Source organism: Kogia breviceps, chromosome 9, assembly GCF_026419965.1.
Source record: "Kogia breviceps isolate mKogBre1 chromosome 9, mKogBre1 haplotype 1, whole genome shotgun sequence".
NCBI lineage: Eukaryota > Metazoa > Chordata > Mammalia > Artiodactyla > Physeteridae > Kogia > Kogia breviceps.
The window spans coordinates 51,202,991-51,225,371 of record NC_081318.1 but is presented as its reverse complement, the minus strand read 5'-3'; the positions used below and the strand labels follow the sequence as shown (position 1 = coordinate 51,225,371).

The following is a 22,381-nucleotide window of genomic DNA, read 5'->3' as shown; positions in this document are numbered from 1 at the left end:
CAGAAGCAATTAGACCCAAGTCCCAGGAAGCAGATGGTCTAATGGGGAGGGCATGGAACCACAGAGAGTCCTGGGTGCTCTGGCTCGGTGTCTGTGTTGTCCTCAAGTTCAATACATGGAAAACATCTGGTAGCAAGACCATTTTCCTACCTTACTGGCTGAACGCTTTGTATAACCATCCTGACAGATCTGCCTTATGTTTGATTGCACCTTACTCTCAATAAGGCTTAAGGTATATCCCGGGTTTTCAAACACAGCACTGGTTGAAATCTGGAGTTGTAAAAGTTGAATTCTTCAATGGAAAAACCAAAGCTTAGATTCAGCTCTTAAATTAGAGGACTTTTTCAAAAAGGTAAAAATGTCAAATGAGATTCTTTGTAGCAATTATTACCAATTATTCAGTCACTTAATTACATTCAGACAATAAATGGAGAATGCATAATATTAAGTGATGGGAAGCCACACAAACACACAAATTCTGCTCACATTTATTTCAGCTCAAAAAAACCAGTCCTCAAAAAGTGTCTTGCTTGTCAAGATTTTAATGAATCGTTAAAATCATCAAGTTAAAAATTTCACCTCCTCCAGGAAGCCTTCTTCAGAGGAAAGTACTATTGCATCCCTAGAGACTCCATCAGTATTTCATCTCACCTTCTGCTTATGATTGTATATGTGAGGTTTTATCATCCCTGGACTGGATAATAGACTCCTTGAGGCTCTAAAGTGTCTGTTCACTTCTGATTTCCTCAATGTGCCTAACCTGTTATCCTGTGAATAGTATGCATCTGATTGACAAATGCATAAACTTGGTCCTGGAATAAGGTTGAAAACAGACTTATGTTCTTGGAATATCATTCACTGGCTTGCATTTGAAGTATGCCCAGTATCTTTGGGCTAAATGACTATTTACAAATGAAATACAGCACATTCACACTTGTGAAAGAAGGTGTATGTGTGTTATCACTGTTAAATGAAAATCTAAGGCTCGAAATCTTCTAAAAAGTACTCTAAGAAAATCAAGTCCTTTTGATTTGTTTAAGACTCCCAAGCAAAAGGCAACAGGCAGAGTGCTAATACCAGACCATCGTGCACATCTGTTGAAGACATTCAATTGTGCAAAATGCAAATGCCAAGAGGGATTAGACGTTATTGCATACTTTACAAAACTGAAAAACAAATGGAATGAGATCACACCTATAGTTTAAAGGATAACAAGGCTTAAATTTCAACAATGTTTCAAGGATTCATGTTAGAACTAGATTTCTCCTGAACTCTTGAGACACAGTGTATGCCTACCAATGAGCCAATGTGGAGGGCAGGGGACTAGACTGGGTTTCTTGGCTTTTAAGGTAAATAAGTCAAACAGGGTTTGCACTTATTACTACAAAATATCTTCTTTTTTCCCTCACTTCATCTTCTATCTGGGCTCAGAACTTGAAACTCTTACGAGGTTGGAAGAGACAGATTTGAAGAATTTAAGAAAGTGAAGGCTCTCCTTGACTGAGGAAGAAAGCACTGCAGGCAACTCCTTTTCTGGCTCAACACCCAAATCCTCCCCCTCCCAACTTCCTTATCTGTCACCGTCCTTGAGTCATGAGGCTGAAACCTAAGAGCCAGCATCCAGCCAGTGGTTCTCAGTGGTTACTCTTCTCTCAGGCTGTGAAACCTTGGGGGCACTTTTAGTTGTCACAGTGATGGGGTGGGGGGTTGGTCTCTGGCAGCTAATGGCTGGGGACCAGGAACGTTAGATGTCTTGAAATGTCTTAGTCTTGCACAATAAAGAAGTTGTCCCATAACCGCAAGATTTTCTAAAGTGCCAAGAGACATTTTCATAGGTGAAACCCATTTATAATTATTCGAGCACAGAACTTAACTCTCTTTCATGTACTTACCAAAGTATTTTTGCATGGTTTTTAACACACTCTGAATTCTTGGGAATGCAACTACTGAATAATTGAGATAAGATTGTACTTCCTCCTGTTTGGGACTTTAGCAAGAGTCACCCACCATTTTGCAGAATCGTGTCACTAAAGCCCGTGCCACTTGCGGTATGTGAGTTATTAACACACCTCTATGGGTCTGCATTAGTAGCCGTCACCCCACATATAGGTGTATCTGACCACTTCATTATGTCTTCTGGTATAGTCATGTCTGGGCTTTTACATTTTTTTTTTTTTTTTTTTTTTTGCGGTATGCGGGCCTCTCACTGTTGTGGCCTCTCCCGTTGCGGAGCACAGGCTCCGGACGCGCAGGCCTAGCGGCCATGGCTCACGGGCTTAGTTGCTCCGCGGCATGTGGGATCTTCCCGGACCGGGGCACGAACCCGTGTCTCCTGCATCTGCAGGCGGATTCTCAACCACTGCGCCACCAGGGAAGCCCCTGGGCTTTTACATATTATAATGTATACTTCAACCACTTCTCTGAAGTTTCCTTTATTCACAGTAAAGTGTTATGTTGATATTTTCAAAATTATGTGGGCAATTATATAAATTAATAATGAATTTCATTTGAGGAGAGTAAAGGCTTCACTGAAATACTGGTCACAAAAAGGGGACATTGGTATGATGGGGTTAAAACCAAACCCACTGCTGATCCTGACACCAATTCTGTGAGAAGGAATGCCAGACCCGGACACAATATAGTGAAATCACTCTGAAACTGTAAGGGCTTGATTATTATAAGTCAGTCCTGTTGGTTTCATCTTCAGAACGTGTATCTTCCATGTCCCTTCTCCTCTGTTTCCCCGCCACTACCCGCCGATCTCATCAAACCTCATTTCCCAAGACTCCCCACTTCTACAATCATTTATGGGACCTCACTAGGTCCTACTCTCCATGCAGTGTAAAAATGAATACAACATAATATTTGTCATTTCCACTGCTGTAGTTGACTTGTATTTTTCCAAGCTCCCAGAATCTTCTCTTGTTCTTTGCCACCCGTACAAACGCTTCAAGATTTTAGTTCAGTTTTCTCGTTCCATGAAATTCCTAAGTTACCCAAACAACATCAATCATGTATTCCTGTAAATGACAGTAGTATTGCTGTGCGTTACCAGGTAATTTAGTATTTTTTTTCCATTTTTATCCCCAGTGCTTTGCTCTTCTGTCCCCAAACAGTTGTAGGGGCCATCTTTTTAAGTTGTTTAGAACCCCAGCAAAGAACTGAGTATACAGCAGGAAAGAAAAGATTTCTCCTAGGTTTATTAATTGTTGGGGTCTCAAACAAAGAACATAGATTAAGATCTCAAACCAAGTAAATGGCACTGGGTGGTTGGTCAACAAGGAGATATTAAAATGTATCCACAGGGCTTCCCTGGTGGCGCAGTGGTTGAGAATCTGCCTGCCGATGCGGGGGACACAGGTTCATGCCCCGGTCTGGGAGGATCCCACGTGCCGCGGAGCGGCTGGGCCCGTGAGCCATGGCCACTGCACCTGCGGGTCCAGAGCCTGTGCTCCGCAACGGGAGAGGCCACAACAGTGAGAGGCCCGCGTACCACAAAAAATAATAATAATAATTTAAAAAATAATAATAATAAAATGTATCCACACTTCTAGGCAGCCTGCCATTCAAAACGCAAAAGAATAGTGCCTCAGGAAACACTATCCAGTGGGGTAGACTGAAACAATATATAAATACAAAAATATACACAACAAAAAGATTAAATGATTGAATACTTTCTAGCCCCATGAAAGCAGGAATCTTTCCTGTCTTGTTCACTACTTAATAACGCATAGTATATGAAAGTGGTTAAGAATAAATCCTGGTCTTCCCTGGTGGCACAGTGGTTGAGAATCTGCCTGCCAGTGCAGGAGACATGGGTTCGAACCCTGGTCCGGGAAGATCCCACATGCTGCGGAGCAACTAAGCCCGTGCGCCACAACTACTGAGCCTGCGCTCTGGAGCCTTCGAGCCACAGCTACCGAAGCCCACACACCTAGAGCCCATGCTCCACAAGAGAAGCCACCGCAGTGAGAGGCCTGTGCACGGCAATGAAGAGGAGCCCCCGCTCGCCGCAACTAGAGAAAACCCGCGTGCAGCAACGAAGACACAACACAGCCAAAAATAAATAAATTTTTAAAAAAGAATAAATCTTAAGAGTTCTCATCACATGGAAGAAAAAATTTTTTTCTATTTCTCTAATTTTGAATCTGAGATGATGGATGTTCACTAAACTTATTGTGATGATCATTTCATGACATATTTAAGTCAAATCATTATGCTGTACACCTTAAACTTACACAGTGCTGTATGTCAATTATATCTCAATAAAACTGGAGGGAAAAAAATGGTCCATGGTAGATATGAATAAATATGTTGACCAAACTAATGAAGCAATTACAATAGCTAACATTATTAATAATATTACTTATTATCTATCAGGAAGTGTTCTAAACACCATGTGTACATTGTTGTGCTTAATCTTTTCACAATCTTGCAATGTTGGACTTATTGGTATCTTTTTTTTTTTTTTTTGCGGTACGCTGATCTCTCACTGTTGTGGCCTCTCCCGTTGCGGAGCACAGGCTCCGGACGCGCAGGCTCAGCGGCCATGGCTCACGGGCTTAGTTGCTCCGCGGCATCTTCCCAGACCAGGGCACGAACCTGTGTCCCTTGCATCAGCAGGCAGACTCTCAACCACTGCGCCACCAGGGAAGCCCTATTAGTATCTTTTTAAAAAATGTCTTTATTGCACCTTCATTTTTTTTTACATTTTTAAAACTAATAGACTATTTTTAGAGCAGTTTTAGGTTTATAGGAAAATTGAAATTACAAAAAGTTCCATACACTTCCTCTCTCGCCACACACAGTTTTCTCTGTTATGAACATCTTGCACTGATGTGGCCCATTTTTTAAAAAACAGATGAACCAATATGATACATCATTATTAACTAAAGTCCATAGTTTACACTAAGGAGTTACTCTTTATGGTATACAGTTCTATGAGTTTTGCCAAATGCATAATGTCATATACCCACCATTTCAATAACATACAAAATAGTTTCACTTCCCTAAAAATATTCCTCCCTTAACTTTCATCCCCTCTCAGTCTTCCTGGAAACCAGTATTTTTGGAATGTGGAAACCAAGGAAGAGAGAATAGGTAACTTTCCCCACGCTATAAAGTCACGTGACTACAAAATCGATATTTTCAATCATTCTGCTACATATTATAGCACGCTGTATATCCTACTGTAATTTAAATATGTACATTCTGATGATGAACAAAGAGTAAATGCCATGGGGCAGGGGGACGGTGGTGGGTAAGTCCAAGATCCAAAGGCATCTGAAGGAGTCAAGAAGCCCTGCTCTACAGACAGAGACACGCAAGACTGGGATCCTGAGCAGAGCTGCCACATCTCCCATCCTGCATCCCCCTGAACTGGGGCGGGAAATCAGCCTGTGCATTTTAATGCTGCCAAGTCTTTGCTCATTCGCTGTCTTACATCTGGAACATCTGCTGCCCCACCTACTTCTCAGCCTGGCGAATTCTCACTTAGCGCCATACCACCTCCGCCTCGGGGCAAAAATTCTCTCCCTCCTCAGCACTTGCAGACCTCACTTGCACTGTCTCCCTAGCTAGAATGTGGGTACCATGAGGACAGAGACTGGGGCTTATTTCTTATCACGGAACTACCTGTGACATAGGCGCCCTAAAGAAATATTTGCTGAATGAATAAGTCTGAGGAGCAAGAGGCTATAAAAAGGACCTCACAGAGCCCTTGGGGTCAGGGACTTTAATAATATGTGCTGGATTGGAGTGAACTGGTACTCAGGACAGAAAAAAGCAAAGATGCCACTTTCTCTCGGCTAAAGGCACCGGGTGGCAGGAAGTGGCTCCTACTGTGCTTCACATACCAGTGACCCAGGAGGAGGACATGCACCCTGAGCTGAGCACCCTGTGAAACACAGTGCAGGTGGGCCTGGGCCCAGGGGAGATCAGGCCCTGCTGACTTAGCCCAACACAGCTGGGCTGATATCTGCCCTGGGGGCGTCAGGCTTAAAGCTCCCCATGAATATCAGGTGGAGAGAGAAATAGGACTGGGTAGGGGGAAGCGGCTTCTTAACGTCTTTACTTGAGTTTAACTGGAGACAGTCTGGCACTGTCATCTGGCATTAAATTCAGTCTGTTTCACTGAACATCTAAAAGTGCCAAATATAGAAAGCTGCTTTGTGGTGGGAAAGGCAACTAAGGATTTATTCATGCTCATGAGCTGGCAAAGTTCATTTCCATACTTGCTGAGTGCACAAATTGAAAGCACTTCCCTCCAGCACAGCTGTTTCCACAGCATACATCTCCTCTGCACCTTTCAAACGCTGGGTTCTCAGTCACTGCCCTTGCAGTGATGTCAGAAATAGAAAACGATTTAAACCTTTAAATTCTTCCTGCAGCTGAAAAGTGTTGTGAAAGGAAGTTTTGTGGTTGCCTCTGTCTGCCATGACTGGAAAGTGGGTTGTTCTGATTGTTTATTTAGTCTGTTTATCAGGTTTTTAAAAATCACAAGGCAATCCCCAGCATTAAATCACGTGGAACACAATTTAACATGACTTTAAAGGCATGTGTAATCTTCTAAAGCCTCAGGATCATCAATATCATCTCTTATGACTGTACTATAAACACATGGAAATGCTTGCCAACAGATTTCCAGTTAATATAACGATAGCTTTAACTGATGTCAGACCAATTCGGGACTTATATTTCAATCACTGACACTTGGGAGTTGTTGCTTCTTGTCAATTGTTTCTTCCTCAGCTAAGAGTTTTTGAACACCAACAAACCTGAAAGAAAAATTAAAACCACAGAACCACTCCAAGCAGCCACACTCTAGGAGACCAGCCTGCCTTGAAGAACTGGGATTTGACTCAGTAGGCTCTGAGGGTAAAACCAGGGCCAATGGGCGAGAATTATAAGGCCCTGGATTCCACCTCTACATAAAGGATGATTGTCTGATAATAATTAGTGCTATGAAAAATAACAGAAACGACAAGGGCTATGAAAGAGTATGTTCCCTAGTCACTGGGGAGCTCTGGCAGAGGCTGGCATAGGTGTTGCAGAGGGATTCCTAGACTAGGCAGGAGGTCAGGATAAATGAGCTTGAGATCCCTTCTAAATCTTACATCATAACCTCATGTCAATTAACTGGGTATAAAGTCTCAGTTACGTGAGGTGAGTTCTAGAGATTTGCTTACAACACTGTGCCAGAAGTTAACAATACTATTGTACTGTGCACTTAAAAATTTGTAAAGATAGTAGATCTCATGTTAAGTGTTATCATAATACAAAGAAATAAAGTGAAATAAAAGAAAATAAAATATTGGTTGATAAAGTCTCCAAAAAAAAACAAATTAAAAATGAGTAGTATTAACTTCAGTCTAGTAACTTCAGGTTCAATCCCTGACCTTAGGATCTAAGTGAGAAGATTAAGGAAAAAAAGGAAGACTGAACCGTGAAGAGCCTGCTCAGATTCTGAAGGCTCCGTGGGAAGTAGCACATGACCTGCTAACAGCCCCTGTCCTTCCTCTCCCTTCACACACAGAACCGCAGTTCACCAACCCACACCAGGGTGGAAAGGTAAACACTCAGGTGACTGAGGCTCCCAAATGTCTTAAGTCTTAATTATTTGGGTAGACCCAGACCAAAACCCTGGAGACTTAATAACTTAGATAATAGAGAATATGCAATTGGTCTTCGGGGTAAACCCTTGAGAAAGCACCAGAGGTGAGGATAAGAAAAGGAGAGTCATTGGCAGCAGTAGATACTGACAAGGGGAGAAAAAGCATGGGAGTTATCAGGTCTGCCGGTGACTCCACCTGAGGCCATTTCTATCTTGGGTACCAAATAAGAGAAAAATGCTTTCCAATTGTGTTGCCCACAGGTGGATTTATAATTAAAATAGTATTAACAAAAAACTTTAATGCACATATAATGATGAGTTCTATCCTGTTTATCGCTCACTTAGCATTCATGGGTATAATTACATTGGTACTTTTTAAGATTGTCAAATAAATCTGTGGGTTATTAATATTTGTTAAATATCCCCCAATTGTAAACAAGACCTTCAAGACTATGGACTGCATCTTTTATGCACTTTTCCCTCTGTAAATAAGAGCCTCTTAAGAGCTGTAGCTACTGTTAAAGATGGAGACACCCAACCCCACAGATGTCATTCTTCTCTGGCCATGCAGCCCACGAGCGTGGTGGCAATGTTTTTATAGTCGCTATTGTGGTAGTGATTATGGTGATACAGGTAACAACTACTCTTTGGTGGATAACTTCTGTGTGCCTCACAATGATTCTGTAATGAAGGTATTATTATTCTCATTTTACAGATGAGGAAAATGAAGCTCCAAAGTAGTTTGCCCATCATAAACTACTGAGTGGTGGACCCCATCTGTGGACTGGAGACCACACACAGAACTTCTCTGTTCAACATCAGCTCTGGATAAGATGACCTACAAGTGTATTAGAGTCCATCCAAGGCCACTTACTCCCCTTCCCCAGGACTACTTTCTCCCCAAGCAGAGTCTGTCTCTGACAGCACGTTCTGGCACTTAGCATGCATGTGTGTTAGCCAATGATGACAGGACAGCTCTCTGCACCCAAGGGACTCAAGAGTCTCTTCTGAGTTTTTTTTCCAGGGAATACAGTAATGACTTGTTTTATCCCATAGAGTCATGAAATATTTCTTTTAAACACCAGAGTTTGAGAGAGAATGTGGACGTTACCCAACTCTTTCATTTTAGAGATGAGGAATCTAAGAGAAACGATCTTAGTAGGGCCACAACAAGGAATGAAGGACTTCTGAGGACCAGGACCCAGTCCTTTGACCCCAACTCAGTACCCTTTCCATTACCCCTTCCTTAGAATGACCACGTTTCCATAGTGGCAGACGGCCTTGTGTAGGAGATGCTGGGCTAACTCACCACATGGACACATACCATGAGATAACGGAAAATCTCTAATACAGACTCTTACGTGAGTGGGACTAGACCAAAGGCACGACGGTGGGGAGACTTCTGCTTCGTTTTATACCTTCCAGCGCTGTTCAGTGTTTTATCTTTATTACCTTTAAATTTAAAAAAATCATACCTTTTTTGGCATATCATAGAGCTCCGCCCTTTGGCGTCTGAGCCCTGGTGAGAATCACTGACTCTCTGTATTCAGATATAACACTTTTGTAGTCCAAGCACAGGACAACCACAGCTCCTCAAGAAAACCCACCCCATTGCTGGATGGTGCTAGCTGATGACAGTACTCTCTCTTACAGTGCACTCAAAGCTATTTTTTCAGAGCTAATTGAAATGTACAATCAAAGTAGAGGTACATTCTGGCTAATTAATGCATACATATATGATTTAAAAATCATAGGAGAAGGTGGCAGAAGTTTAGCACAATAAACGTCCTTAACCTTGATCCAAATCAACAGTGACTTTCTTTCACCTCTCTATAAGAATAACTGGTTCTCATCATGAGAACCTAGCAACAGATTAAGATCCCGGAGAGCCTCATGAATCAAAAAAGGAATGGCTTTTGTGTTATGCAGGTTATATTCTAGTTATAACTGAGCTTCCATTTAACAGGGTAGTCTCGAACTCAAAGGTCTAAGGCTTAGCTCCATATAGGTACTGGAGATGCAAAGATGTGAAACTAAATGCTGGCCTTCAGAAAGTTAACGTACATTAAAAATAGAGACACCACACGGTTGAAAACTTGTAAATGCTGAATGGGAGTCTCAAATAAACCTGCTGCAGACTCCTGATCCAGGGTAGGCACAATCTCACACAGGGCTGGATCCACCTTAGAGAAATGACTTGAACTGGGATATGCAGAAAAACTGACACAGTGTGAGAAGCAGGGTTTCTGAGGCTACCCTGACAAATTACCACAACGTTGGTGACTTAAAGCAACAGAAATTTATCCTCTAACAGTTCTGGAAGCCAGAAGTCCAAACTTCAGGCATTAGCAGGGCTATGCTCCCTCCAGAGACTCTAAGGGAGAATGTGTATGTCTTAACTTGGGTTGCTGTAACAAAATATCACAGACTGGGAGGGTAGTCCAAGATAAAGGTGCTGGTAGATTCGGTTCCTGGTGAGAACCCGCTCCCTGACCTGTAAACAGCTGCCTTCTCGCTGTCTGCTCTTCCTCCACGCCTAAGAGCAAGAAGCTCTGTCGTCTGTCCTCTTCTCATAAGGGCTTAATCCCAGGATGACGGCACCACCCTCATGACCTCAGCTGAACCTAACTATCCCCCAGAGGCCCCACCTCTAAATGTCATCATATTGGGGGTCAGGGCTTCAACTTATGCACTGGGGTGGGGCAAGCACAGACACAAACATTCAGTCTATAATAGCGTTCCTTGCCCCTTCCAGTTTCTGGTGGCCTTGGCGTTCCTTGGCTTGTATTCCCATCACCCAGATCTCTGCCTCCGTCTTCACACACATCACCTTCTCCTCCATGTCTGTCTTCTCTCTGTGTGTTTCTTATAAGGACACCGGTCACTGAACTTGGGGTTGACCCGGATAATCCAGGATGTTCTCCTCATCTCAAGATTCTTAAATTAATTACATCTTTTACCTAATAAGGTAACCTTCACAAGTTCCAAGGACTAGGATATAGATATATCTTTGGGGGTGGGGGACCATTCAGCCTACTACACAGGGGAAGAGGGACCACTAGGCCAGAGACTGCCAGGAAAGTGACTCATCTGGAGCGAGAATAGAGAGGAGGTGATTTTGGTTGTGGTGGGAGCTTGTGTAGAGGTGCAGAGGGAGACACAGATGGACTCGATGGTAGGTTCAGGGTGTAGAGGACCTTAGAGAGATGTCAGATTATTCCAGGGAAGTCTCCTGGTTTGCCTCTGTCCTACTTACACTGTCACTGCTAGGCCTTTAGTATCATTTTTTTTTTTCTTTTTTTTTTTTTTTTTTTGCAGTACTCAGGCCTCTGACTGTTGTGGCCTCTCCCGTTGCTGAGCACAGGCTCCGGATGCACATGCTCAGCAGCCATGGCTCACGGCCCCAGCCGCTCCGCGGCATGTGGGATCCTCCCGGACCGGGGCACGATTCCATGTCCCCTGCATCGGCAGGCGGACTCTCAACCACTGCGCCACCAGGGAAGCCCAGTATCAATATTTTAATAGCATCACATCACTGTAGTAGACTCAGACTTTCCCCTCCTTGGGAAAGAACTGTTGAGTCACTTTGGTTCACATATGCATCTATAACTCCTAGAAAAACATCTAGTGACTGCAAAGCTAGTAAGTTTTGCTCTCAACAAAAGCATCTGAATCGGTTCTGCCTTCCTGTATCCTGCACTATGGCCAATGCCAACCATGAATAAATACACTGATTCTCTTAAGGTATCCATGTAGTTTCTATCAAACTAGTGTTTCTAAAACCCACCAAAATATACTTGCTCTGTGTGTTACTCTGGAATTGCAGAACAGTTTGGATGGATCAGTAACTTCCAGAAGTGTTTTAGGAGTTTGGTTTCTTGTGTTCTTCAGAGTGTGGAAGGCAGCTGTCATTTGTAGACATGCAAAGTGACAAGGAAACCCTGACGATTCAAATACATCATTTTAGCTGAAGTTTTCATTTCTTCCTGTATCAAATGTTTGTTTTTTTCTTTACAAGATCTACTCAGAGTAGAAATATATTGAGAATTGAGTGCTGGGTCTTCGCCCTTCCTACTTTCAGTGCATAATGTCACAACCATAGGTGTGACCAAAAGGTAGGCAGTAAGGAGAAGTAAAAGGCTCAGAAAGGGCATGGGATCTGAAAAACTACAATGGAACTATATAGTTAATTATTTTTCTCTGTTGGAGCCACCAGAAAAAAATAACAGCTCTGGACAAACAGACCTGGGTGAGCCTTATGGCTGCTTCCCTCATCTGTGTTACTCTTGCCCCTGCATTCACAGAGTGTTGGCTTCTGGAGGTTTGTTTAAACAACAATCATTTGTACATAGGGCACGTGGAACTTGAATTAACTTCTAAAGAAGCTTTCTAGCATCTAAAGAAACCTAGTGTTCTTCAAACAGATGGCTGCCTGACCCTCTACCACTTCTTAACTGTGTGACTCTAAACCAGCAGTTAATTGGGCCCTGTTTTCTTTCTAAAGCATAGAAAAAATACAAACCTCGTTGGGTTGTTTTGAGACTCCAAAGGAGAGTAGGAAAGGATCTTATGAGCTGTAAAGGTGCTTGTTAACTTCTAGAGTCCCTTGCTGACTCTTTTCAGAGCAGCCTAGACAGAAGCCTAGCCGTCTGCCTCTGCACAGTGCCACCAGCCTAGCAGCTGAAAGGATGAAACAGGGAAGCAGTGTCACCATGTGGTACTGCTTGAGGGCTCCTGGGACTCCTGCTTCTGGAAGGTGAATGGTTTATGTGCCAAACACTTACATAACACTACGTGCTGGCTCTCTTCTAACTGAAGCAACTGTCACAACCTTATGTGACACAAGGCACAGGGGGATTAAGGACCTTGCCCAAGGTCAAACAGCTTATAAACAGCCCAAGATTTAAACTCAGGCTATCTGGCTCTCAAGCAACTTCATGCTCGTTGCCTTTTACTTTCTGTGACCATCACAGAATGATGCATGACACAGCCATGCCATTCCCAAGCCACTCTTCCTTGACGGGTCTTTATTGTGGTGTTTATTCAGCCCATACTTACAAAAGGCAGCTGGTAAATCTCAGTGTGTAAAGACACAATGAATTAAAAGAAATAAATGGAACTACATATTTTCAATACCCAGAGAGCTGAAATCATAAACACCTGAACACTATAGCTTTAATTCACCGTTCTTGGAAAATTCTCTCCCATTCAACTCCTGTGTCTTATGGGTTCTGGCAGCAAGCCCAGCCACCCTGGGCTCCCTGAAGTACAGCATAATCTAAGAGCCTGCATGAATAAATTCTCATCAGGTGACCCTGGGAGAGCTCAAAGGCCACCTCAGATTGCCCCAGGGACAAGAGGGTGACAAGAATAAATTGCATAATTGTATGGAGACTTACATAGCAATAGATCTCTCCATTTCAAATCCCCTGCAATAATGAGAGAAGCACTGTTAATTATTTTGGAAGGATTCAGTTCCAGATTTCTAACTTACACAGCAAATCAAAAAAAAAGAACGGAAGCCATGCTCTCTTTACAATCCACAGTCTTCCCAATCAAGAGTTGATTTCTTATTTGTAGTGATGTGTTCAGCTGTCCTATCCTTAGTAGCTTCACATCTCCCTGCTCATGGTCTCTTAGTAATAGGTTCTCAATGGATATTGGATGAAGAAATAAAAATTAGGGCATATATAGAACTCTTTCAAAAAAGACAAAACCTATTCATTCATCTCTAGCACAGTCTGGCTTCTGAAATGTGTTACTTTGAAAGTTCTAGGAAGGAAATGTAAGGGGCAGTGGGAAAAAGACAAGAGGAAATTACTCATATTTTACAGGTTTTGAAATAGCGATTCTCTCTCCCACTTAGACATTCCTTAACCTACTTAATATATGTATAGAGCTTTGTGAATTGCAGTCTTTCTACCCAGCAACCACATGCTTATTCATTCATTCATTTAATCCACACTTACCGAATGTCTACCATGTGCAGCCCAGGTACTCTGCATTTATTATTTCATTTAGTTTTCAAAAGGAAGCAAAATTATCTACAATTCACAGCTGAAAGAACCAAGACTCAGAGGCTTTCTATAACATGACAAGGTCATCCAGCTAGCAAAAAGCAGAGCCAATGTGAATACAGGTCAGTTAAAACAAAGACAGTCTTTACTTCTGTTCCATACTTTCCAACAGAGCAGATTGTCTGGAGACCCCAGGTTTAGAAAGTATTTAGGGATTTCATCATTTGCCAGGAAAAACTCAATGGAGAGGTCCTTGTTCATTTTTTGAAATCCTCATATGTCTGTCACCAGAGTGAGGGAGCTGGGGAATTTGTGGCTTTTTGTCCCCATTCCCCACATGTACCTGCTCATGCATTTCAACCTGCCCTCGATAAGAGGGATATTTGCTGCTGGTGTGCAGTAAATTTAGCCCAGTAATTGGCATCTGCCACGTGCAAAGCCCCGTGCCAGTGCCGTGAGAGCTCAAAAGATGTATAAATAGGACCCCGGACTCAAAGAACTACACACTCTTTCAAACCAATGAATTAATCAAGAGAGGAGAGAACAAGGCTGTGTTAGGCATGGCATTAGCCAAACTGAAGATTCCCAAACAGAACATTTGTGAAGGCCTCTCTTAACTCCTGTCTGGTGCCTGGCAGAACTGGGGTACCCTCTTCCTCTGTTCCTATTTTCTCATGAACGGACTTAAACCAGACTTTCATGCCCACCACTCCAAGGAAACCACTCAGCAATGTCACCCATGACCTCCACAACCAACGGTCATTCTCAGCTTCACTTTATTTGACCTATCAAGCAGCCACTTAAAACTAAAGTATTGAAATTCACATAGACTGCATGTATGTTGGAAATGATCTACAGAGAGCATATATTATTTTTTATAAAAATTATTATTATTATTATTATTTTGCGGTACGTGGGCCTCTCACTGCTGTGGCCTCTCCCGTTGCAGAGCACAGGCTCCGGACGCGCAGGCTCAGCGGCCATGGCTCACGGGCCCAGCTGCTCCGTGGCATGTGGGATCCTCCTGGACGGGGGCACGAACCCATGTCCCCTGCATCGGCAGGTGGACTCTCAACCACTGTGCCACCAGGGAAGCCCTATAAAAATTATTTTTAAAGGACTAAAGCAATAAATGAAGATTCTTTTCAAGAAAATCGCAAAATTCAAAAGGGCAAAACAGTTTCATATGATTTAATCTAGCTAAAGCGGATAGCTGAGCCAAAGCCTGCGATGGGGAAGAAAAGTGAAGCAAAGACTGACTTAGAACACTACAAGGAATGGGGTGTGATGAAGACAGTCAGAAGGGACCAACAACCTATTCTCTGTGTAAGCTGGGCTCCTTTAGTTGGAGATATCCTGCAAGGAGAATGGATTCCTATCTGGTAAAGGTGCTATATCTAAATGACGGTCTATTTCAAAGAGATCTACTTCTTGTGCAGAGTATCAGGGTTCTTGAAACAAGGACATCTCACTTCTGGCTCCAGAATTCGCCAAAGTAAAGGGAGCTCATCAGTAATTGTTTCTTAAATTTACAGAGGACCTTTCTCCAATGAGCTTCAATGGCTTTTAGCCAGTGAAAATACTAAATTTTCTCTCACGACATCCCTGCAAAGGAAGCAGAAGATGGAGACCTGAGGTGAACTTCACTTGCCAGAAGTTCCTGCAACAGCAGAATATAAAGACTTTCCCTTGATTTCAGCCCTCTAATATCACTAACGGGTGACAAATGTGGCACCCATCCTGCCACTCACCCTGTGGAGTCCCATGAGCCGTTACTGAAAACATGGCACTCTTTCCCACTGAACCCAGACTCAACTGCAGAATCCTTCTCAACACAATGCATGTGAATGCATGGGGAAAGGACATACAAGGACACTCATGCAAGGACAAAACCCAGCAGAACAGAATGGGATAAGAATTTAACGCCTGGGACTTCCCTGGTGGTGCAGTGGATAAGACTCCGCACCCCCAATGCAGGGGGTCCGGGTTCAATCCCTGGTCAGGGAACTAGATCCCACATGCATTCTGCAACTAAGAGTTTGTATGTCACAAAAAAGGAGCCCACGTGCCTCAACTAAGGAGCCAGTGAGCCACAACTAAGGAGCCCACGTGCCACAACTAAAGAGATGCAAGCCACAGCTAAGATCTCACATAACAAAGTAAACAAACAAACAAATAAATAAACGAGGGGCTTCCCTGGTGGCGCAGTGGTTGAGAGTCCGCCTGCCGATGCAGGGGACACGGGTTCGTGCCCCGGTCCGGGAAGATCCCACATGCCGCGGAGCGGCTGGGCCCGTGAGCCATGGTCGTGGAGCCTGTGCTCCGCAACGGGAGAGGCCACTACAGTGAGAGGCCCGTATACCGCAAAAAAAAATAAAAAATAAAAAAATAAACGAATTTAACACTTTTTCCATTTGCTTTAGGTACAGGTTACGTCCTATGTTCAAGATATCAAATGTAGCTCATATATTAAACATTGTCACATTCTTCCCTAAAAGTACTTTGTTAATATGTATAAAGTAAGATACATTTTATTTTAAAGTATACATTCATATATACATTGTATAGTTTTGTGGACCTTTGTACAACACTAACAAGCTATGGGTAGGTACATGTATGATGCCTGCAAGTTTCTAGGGGCAAAAAGTAGAACTACTCACTATGAAAATTTAGGTTTTCTATCACATATAGGAATGAAATTCAAATTAATGTTAACTATAAAAATAAAAATAAACACTAATATTAACTCAGCACCTACTATGAGTCTGACCCTACATTATATGCTTTAGTTCTAATCCTCACAATAACTGTATGAGAAAAGAACTATTATTATTCCAATTTTATTGATGAGAAAACTGAGGCTTAGAGAGTTTAAGGTTACAGAATTAATTATTGAGTGAAACCAAGGTGGGAGAGTTCAAGCTCTAATCACTAGGCATACCTTCCTCCTAAAATTATCTTGATAAAATTATATTTAAAGGCTGTTCCTACATCGACAAAATGAGGCATAGTATATTTAAAATTTCAAAAGCCCTAGTATTTAAGTTAAAAGATGACAACACCCTTCTCCTTACGTTTTCAAGGCTGTAAGTTGTAAACTTTGTCTTGAGTTCAATTTGTAGAAATGAAAAACACAGATCACACTTAACACCCAGGTCTCATCATTTTGTCCATTAAGGAAGCAAGCTCTTCTAACACAGATATTTGGAAAGGGGAGTCTCCACACATAAATGAGGGCTTCTAGAGATTTACATGAGGAGGCTCTGGGATAGGAAAAACAAGTTCAAGTTCAGTTCAAGAAACAAGGACAAGGGCAAATTCAGTGGGAGGAACTGGAAGAAAGCCAGTGTGGCTACAGTACAGAGAACCAATGTCACCTGGCAATGATGGATGAGAATTTAAACGAAAATGACTCCAGAAGACCAAGGCTTTCAGCCAAGGTTGTACCGTAAGTTTATGCATTTAGTGCCCCTTCCCTGTCACCTCAAGAGCTCCAAACAGCAAAAATATATAAAAATATAAACATGTAGGGTTTTTTTTCATATGTCTGTGTGATTTGGGAAAAAAAAAACAAAACAAGATTCAATATCTCACGGATAAGACACAAAATAGAAATGCAAAGGATACTGCAGACAGAGGCATCCAGGAGTCCTACTTCAGTGGGCTAATGAAGCTACAAATATCCCCAGGAAAAGGCTGGGACCTGAGCTAGCTTATTGCTGGAAATCAGAAAATGTGGAGGGGGAAGCCCTACACCATGATGAAAGGAGGCTTTAAAAATCTGCCTATCCAGGGCTTCCCTGGTTGCGCAGTGGTTGAGAGTCCACCTGCCGATGCAGGGGACACGGGTTCGTGCCCTGGTTTGGGAAGATCCCACATGCCGCGGAGCGGCTGGGCCCGTGAGCCATGGCCGCTGAGCCTGTGCGTCCGGAGCCTATGCTCCGCAAAGGGATAGGCCACAGCAGTGAGAGGCCCGCATACAGCAAAAAAATTTTAAAAAATTAAAAAAATTTTTAAAAAAATAAAAGAGTTAAAAATCTGCCTATCCAGAGAGATGGTAGGATGCAGACAGTCTCACAACCAGGACCTGGCCATGCTGCACGCTAGCCTGGTGGTGGCTCTTATATACTCCTGGTTGATGTGGAACAGAGGCCCCAGCTGCAAATATCAGACTTGGCTCTGGGCTGGGGTCATCAGAGGTAGGAAGTAGGTAATAGAAAATCACAGGTGAGTGCAAAGAAAGGACACAGGGAAAGCAAGCTCAAGATGGCGCCCTAAACTATAATTCGAAAGTATGTGAGAAAAACTAGCATTAAGGAAGATGGCCAATAAACTTAACATCAGACTTATCTCCTCCAGATGGAATGAATAGAACAACCTAAAAATGACTTTAATCTGGAGCTTTAAAAACAAGTAGGTTTTTGCACAGATTATCTTCATTGGTTATATTTGAACATTCCTCAAATTAAATAAATTACATAAATCTTGAAGTTTTAAATGGTGAACTTGTACTTTCCAGCAAAGTGACTGGAAACACAGCATGGTCGCTACATTTAGCATCCAAGAGACCCCTGGATATGGCTATGTTCCCTAAGAGCCATCAGGTAAGAACTTCCAAGGTCCCTGTACCTCTGTGGCACGTTCAGAAACTAAAAGACAGTCTTGGGACAGTATGTGATGCGGGATGGACATGGATTGCCAAGGTGGACAACACAGAGGGAAAAGCTGAGTCAGTCCTGCAACCGAACACCTTTCTTTGATAGAAGGATGGCAAAGTGGATTGAATAAGAAAATGGTTCCTGAAAATTAAACTTGGCCTTATAACTAGACTCAGGCTAAAGCTGGAATGAACTTATTAAATTCTCCATCTTCTCTGGCACAGAGGGAAAATAAGTGTTTATGTGTATAAAGCAACATTACACGCAAATTAAAGTGAGAGATCCTAAATATAAAAGATGACCAATTGGGCTTCCCTGGTGGCGCAGTGGTTGAGAGTCTGCCTGCCGATGCAGGGGACACGGGTTCGTGCCCGGGACCGGGAGGATCCCACATGCCGCGGAGCGGCTGGGCCCGTGAGCCATGGCCGCTGAGCCTGCGCGTCCGGAGCCTGTGCTCCGCAATGGGAGAGGCCACAACAGTGAGAGGCCCGCGTACCGCAAAAAAAAAAAAAAAAAAAAAAAGATGACCAATTGATGAATGAATGGCTGAATGACCAACCCATTCTAAGTCAGAAAAAAGGTGAGGCCTCAAGCACATTCCTCTTACTCTCTATGATGTAACCTCAAAAATAAAAGCTCTGTGAAAACCAAATCAATCAATTTCAAATAACACATCAAAAAAAAGTTTCTATGGTATTCAGTCCTAGAATTTCATTCATTGCACTGCTCCAGTTGCTATGGTGTTATAAGCACTGGCTGTTTGAATGAATCATGTGTTCTCCCTTTATCCAAGGAGGACATGGCAATAGATGCTACTAAATGCAAAGGGCTGGGGGAAGATCACATACTCGGCTCTAATCCCACCCAGACTTTCGGCTTAGGGAGAGAAACACCCCCGTGGAAAGCAGACAAAGTGGGTGAGATTAGCTACCCTCATGAAACTAGAACTCCCACAGAGCCATGATATGTTAGCCAAGGAGTAACCTTAGTCATTTTTTTTTTAATCCCAGAAGGAAGTGATAACAGTGATGAAAAAATTATTCTTCCTAACCCCTCAGGGGAGATCTTGGAGAGCTCCCCAAATGCCCCTATGGCAAAATCTAATTTGTCTAGAACTATAGATTCTAATGCCATGAAGCCGTATTGAGAGGTGGCAAGCTCCCTGTCCCAGGCAACACTGGAAGGGGAAGACCCGTGGTGATGCGTGGACTTGCTTGAGGTGAGAGGCTGCTTGACTGTTGCTTCCAATCTGGAACCAAGGACTCAGAGCCAATTTAGGCCAGTGCGTCCCATGGAGGAAAGGCAATGCCAACACAGCCAGCAGACACTGAAAAGGCTCCAAGACCACCTCGGTTGTAAACCCACAGCTTTTGGGCAGCCCACTCTCTTTTGACTTAATTGAAGGTGAAAGAATTATAATAATTAATGTGCATTTACTGCCATGGATCTAAAACCAGCAAATTCTGCTAACAGAGATTTTTTTTAGAAAGGGAATCAAGGAGCAACGTATAATTAGCTGAGAGTTATTTAGGAGTTAATTATGCAGTCCTTTGTTTCACTTCTTTCTTCTTCCTACTTGATCCCTTTTGACCACTTCTCTGTTGACTTGCCTCCCTTGCCTGTTAGAGAAGTAAAGCAGGTGAGACCCGAAGTTATAACGGTGCATTCTGTGGTTGGAATATGTCATAAAAGGTTTGGTAAAGTGAAGGAAGCAGAGGGTGGGAGGATATTATAATTACTGGAAAAGTTATTGTTAGCTTTTTTGTTTTGGTTAGTAGGGTATAAAGGGAAGTGTGGGCTCTGGAGTCAAACAATGAGCTTTGGTTTCTTGTTTCTGCCACTTAATAGACTAGCTATGTGTCCTTGGGCAGGTAACTCAGTTGGTCTGACTCAGCTTCCTCACGGAGAAAACAGGAATATCAATAACCGTGTTGGAGGACAGTTGCAACGATTGAGTAAAATAATCCAAAGAGACAAATACATTTCTTCCCATCCAGTAGGCTCATGAGCTGCATTATTAAAATTATTTAAAGTTTATTCTTCTCAGATAATTAAGATATGACTGAAAGCAAATGCTTCTAAACTGAGAAGTAGGAGTTCCCAAGTAAATGTACAGATTTTAATCTGCAAACTTCTTGATTTAAATTTGCATCTTAAAATATGCATTAAACTTTACCTGTCGACTTCCCTGCTTGGAAGAGCAACTACTTGTGCTCCTTGAAGGTGAGACCAATTTGGGGGACACCCCAAGGCTCTTCTCATCACTCATCATGAACAGCGGTCCTTGGCCCTGATGTAGTCAAAATGCCATAGAAGACAGTGGAGCAGAGAGTATGGAAGTCCAACACAAGCAGGTGGCTCAGCTTTTATCCAATATGTTTTAAAAACATTTTGGATGACCCAGAGGAAATCCCTAAAACAAAAAGAAAAGAATTAGAGAGAAGGTACAAGGCATCAGGTATCATCTATAATTAGCACTGATTGCCCACAAGTGGTTTATCTACACTACAGATTACAGAGCCACGATGGTTACTCACATCAGGGGCTGTGAAGGAAAAGACACATTATACCTATCTCTTATTGGAAATTATGTATAGGCGGTTTTTCGTGTAACTTTGCAATATAATAGGCTTAAGAACGTGAGTAAGAACATTTGAGTCCAGACACATACAAAATCTGTACTATAAAAACCGTCCCAAACCACGAGATACCACTTCATACCAACCCTGATAGATACAATCAAAACACTGAAATATAACAAGTGTTGGAAGAAACTGCAACCTTTAGGCATTGCTGCTAGGAATGCAAAATGGTGTAGCCATAGTTGAAAACAGTTTGGCAGTTTTTAAAAAGTTAAACATAGAATTATCATATGATTCAGCAACTCCACTTCTAGGTATATACCTGAAAGAACTGAAAACAAGTATTCTAACGAAAACTTGTACAGGAATGTTCACTGCAATGCTATTTATTCACAATAGTCAAAGGTAGAAACGACCCAAATGTCCATCAACTGATGCATGGATAAACTACATATGGTATATTCTATGGTCTGGATGTTTACACCTCCCCCCTAACCGCCACCTCCACCCAAATTCTTATGCTGAAATCCTAATGCCCAATGAGATAGTATTAGGAGGTGGGGCCTTTGGGAGGTGTTAGGTCCTGAGGGCAGAGCCCTCATGAATGGCATTACTGCCCTTATGAAAGAGACCCCAGAGTTTCCTGGCCCCTCCCACCATGGGAGGGTACTGTGAGAAGCCTGCCACCCAAAGAGGACCCTCTGACCATGTTGGCATACTCATCTTGGACTTCTAGCCTCCAGCACTGTGAGGAATAAATTTCTGTTGCTTATAAGCCACCCAGAGAGTGATATTTTGTTATAGCAGCCCAAACAGACTAAAACAGCATATTCACACAGTGGATTATTATTCACTTCTGTTATACATGCTATAACATAAATGAACCTTGAAAACATTATGCTAAATGAAAGAAGCCAGACACACAAAAAACCACATAGTGTATGTTTCTATTTATATGAAATATCCAGAGTGGGCAAATCCATAGAGACAGAGGCCAATTAATGGTTGCCAGGGGCTGGGGGACTTGAGGAATGGAGTCTAGCTATGGGATTTCCTTTAATGGTGATTAAAATGTTCTGGAACTAGATAATGGTGATGGTTGTACAGCACTGTGAAAGTACTAAATGTCACTGAATTGTACACTTGAAAGTGGTTAAAAAGTTAACTTTATGTTATGCATTTTACTACAATTAAAAAAAAATCCCTTTCTGGTTTTTTGGGGGATAGAGGTGGGTAATTTGTTCTACCAAAGGTTTCTGGAGACATCTTATAATAAAAAAACTATAACATGATGTGACTAAAACTATGGGGGAAAGCAGAATTTTCCATCCATCTATTAGCATATTAGTAATTAAATCAATGATCATTTGTTGAGTCCATACTACTTACTGCCAAGCACTATAATATGGGTTTCCCACACAGCGTCTCATTTAATCAAAGTCTGATGGGATGGGTATTATCTGCATTTCACAGAGGAAAAAGCCAGGTTTCTGAGAAGTTAAGTCAGTTGCC

General features: G+C 42.4%; 1 protein-coding gene across 6 annotated transcripts in view; it reads right to left on the bottom strand.

Moving 5' to 3' along the window:
• OSBPL3 (oxysterol binding protein like 3) overlaps positions 1-22,381 on the bottom strand; it is a 191,801-nt gene that overhangs the window by 74,927 nt on the left and 94,493 nt on the right. For all 6 annotated transcript variants that reach the window (XM_067042457.1, XM_067042460.1, XM_067042459.1 and 3 more), the window contains one exon: positions 20,464-20,700. In XM_067042457.1, the coding sequence (XP_066898558.1) occupies positions 20,464-20,559 (96 nt within the window). In that variant the 5' untranslated portion in view covers positions 20,560-20,700. The remainder of the gene's footprint in view (positions 1-20,463; positions 20,701-22,381) is intronic.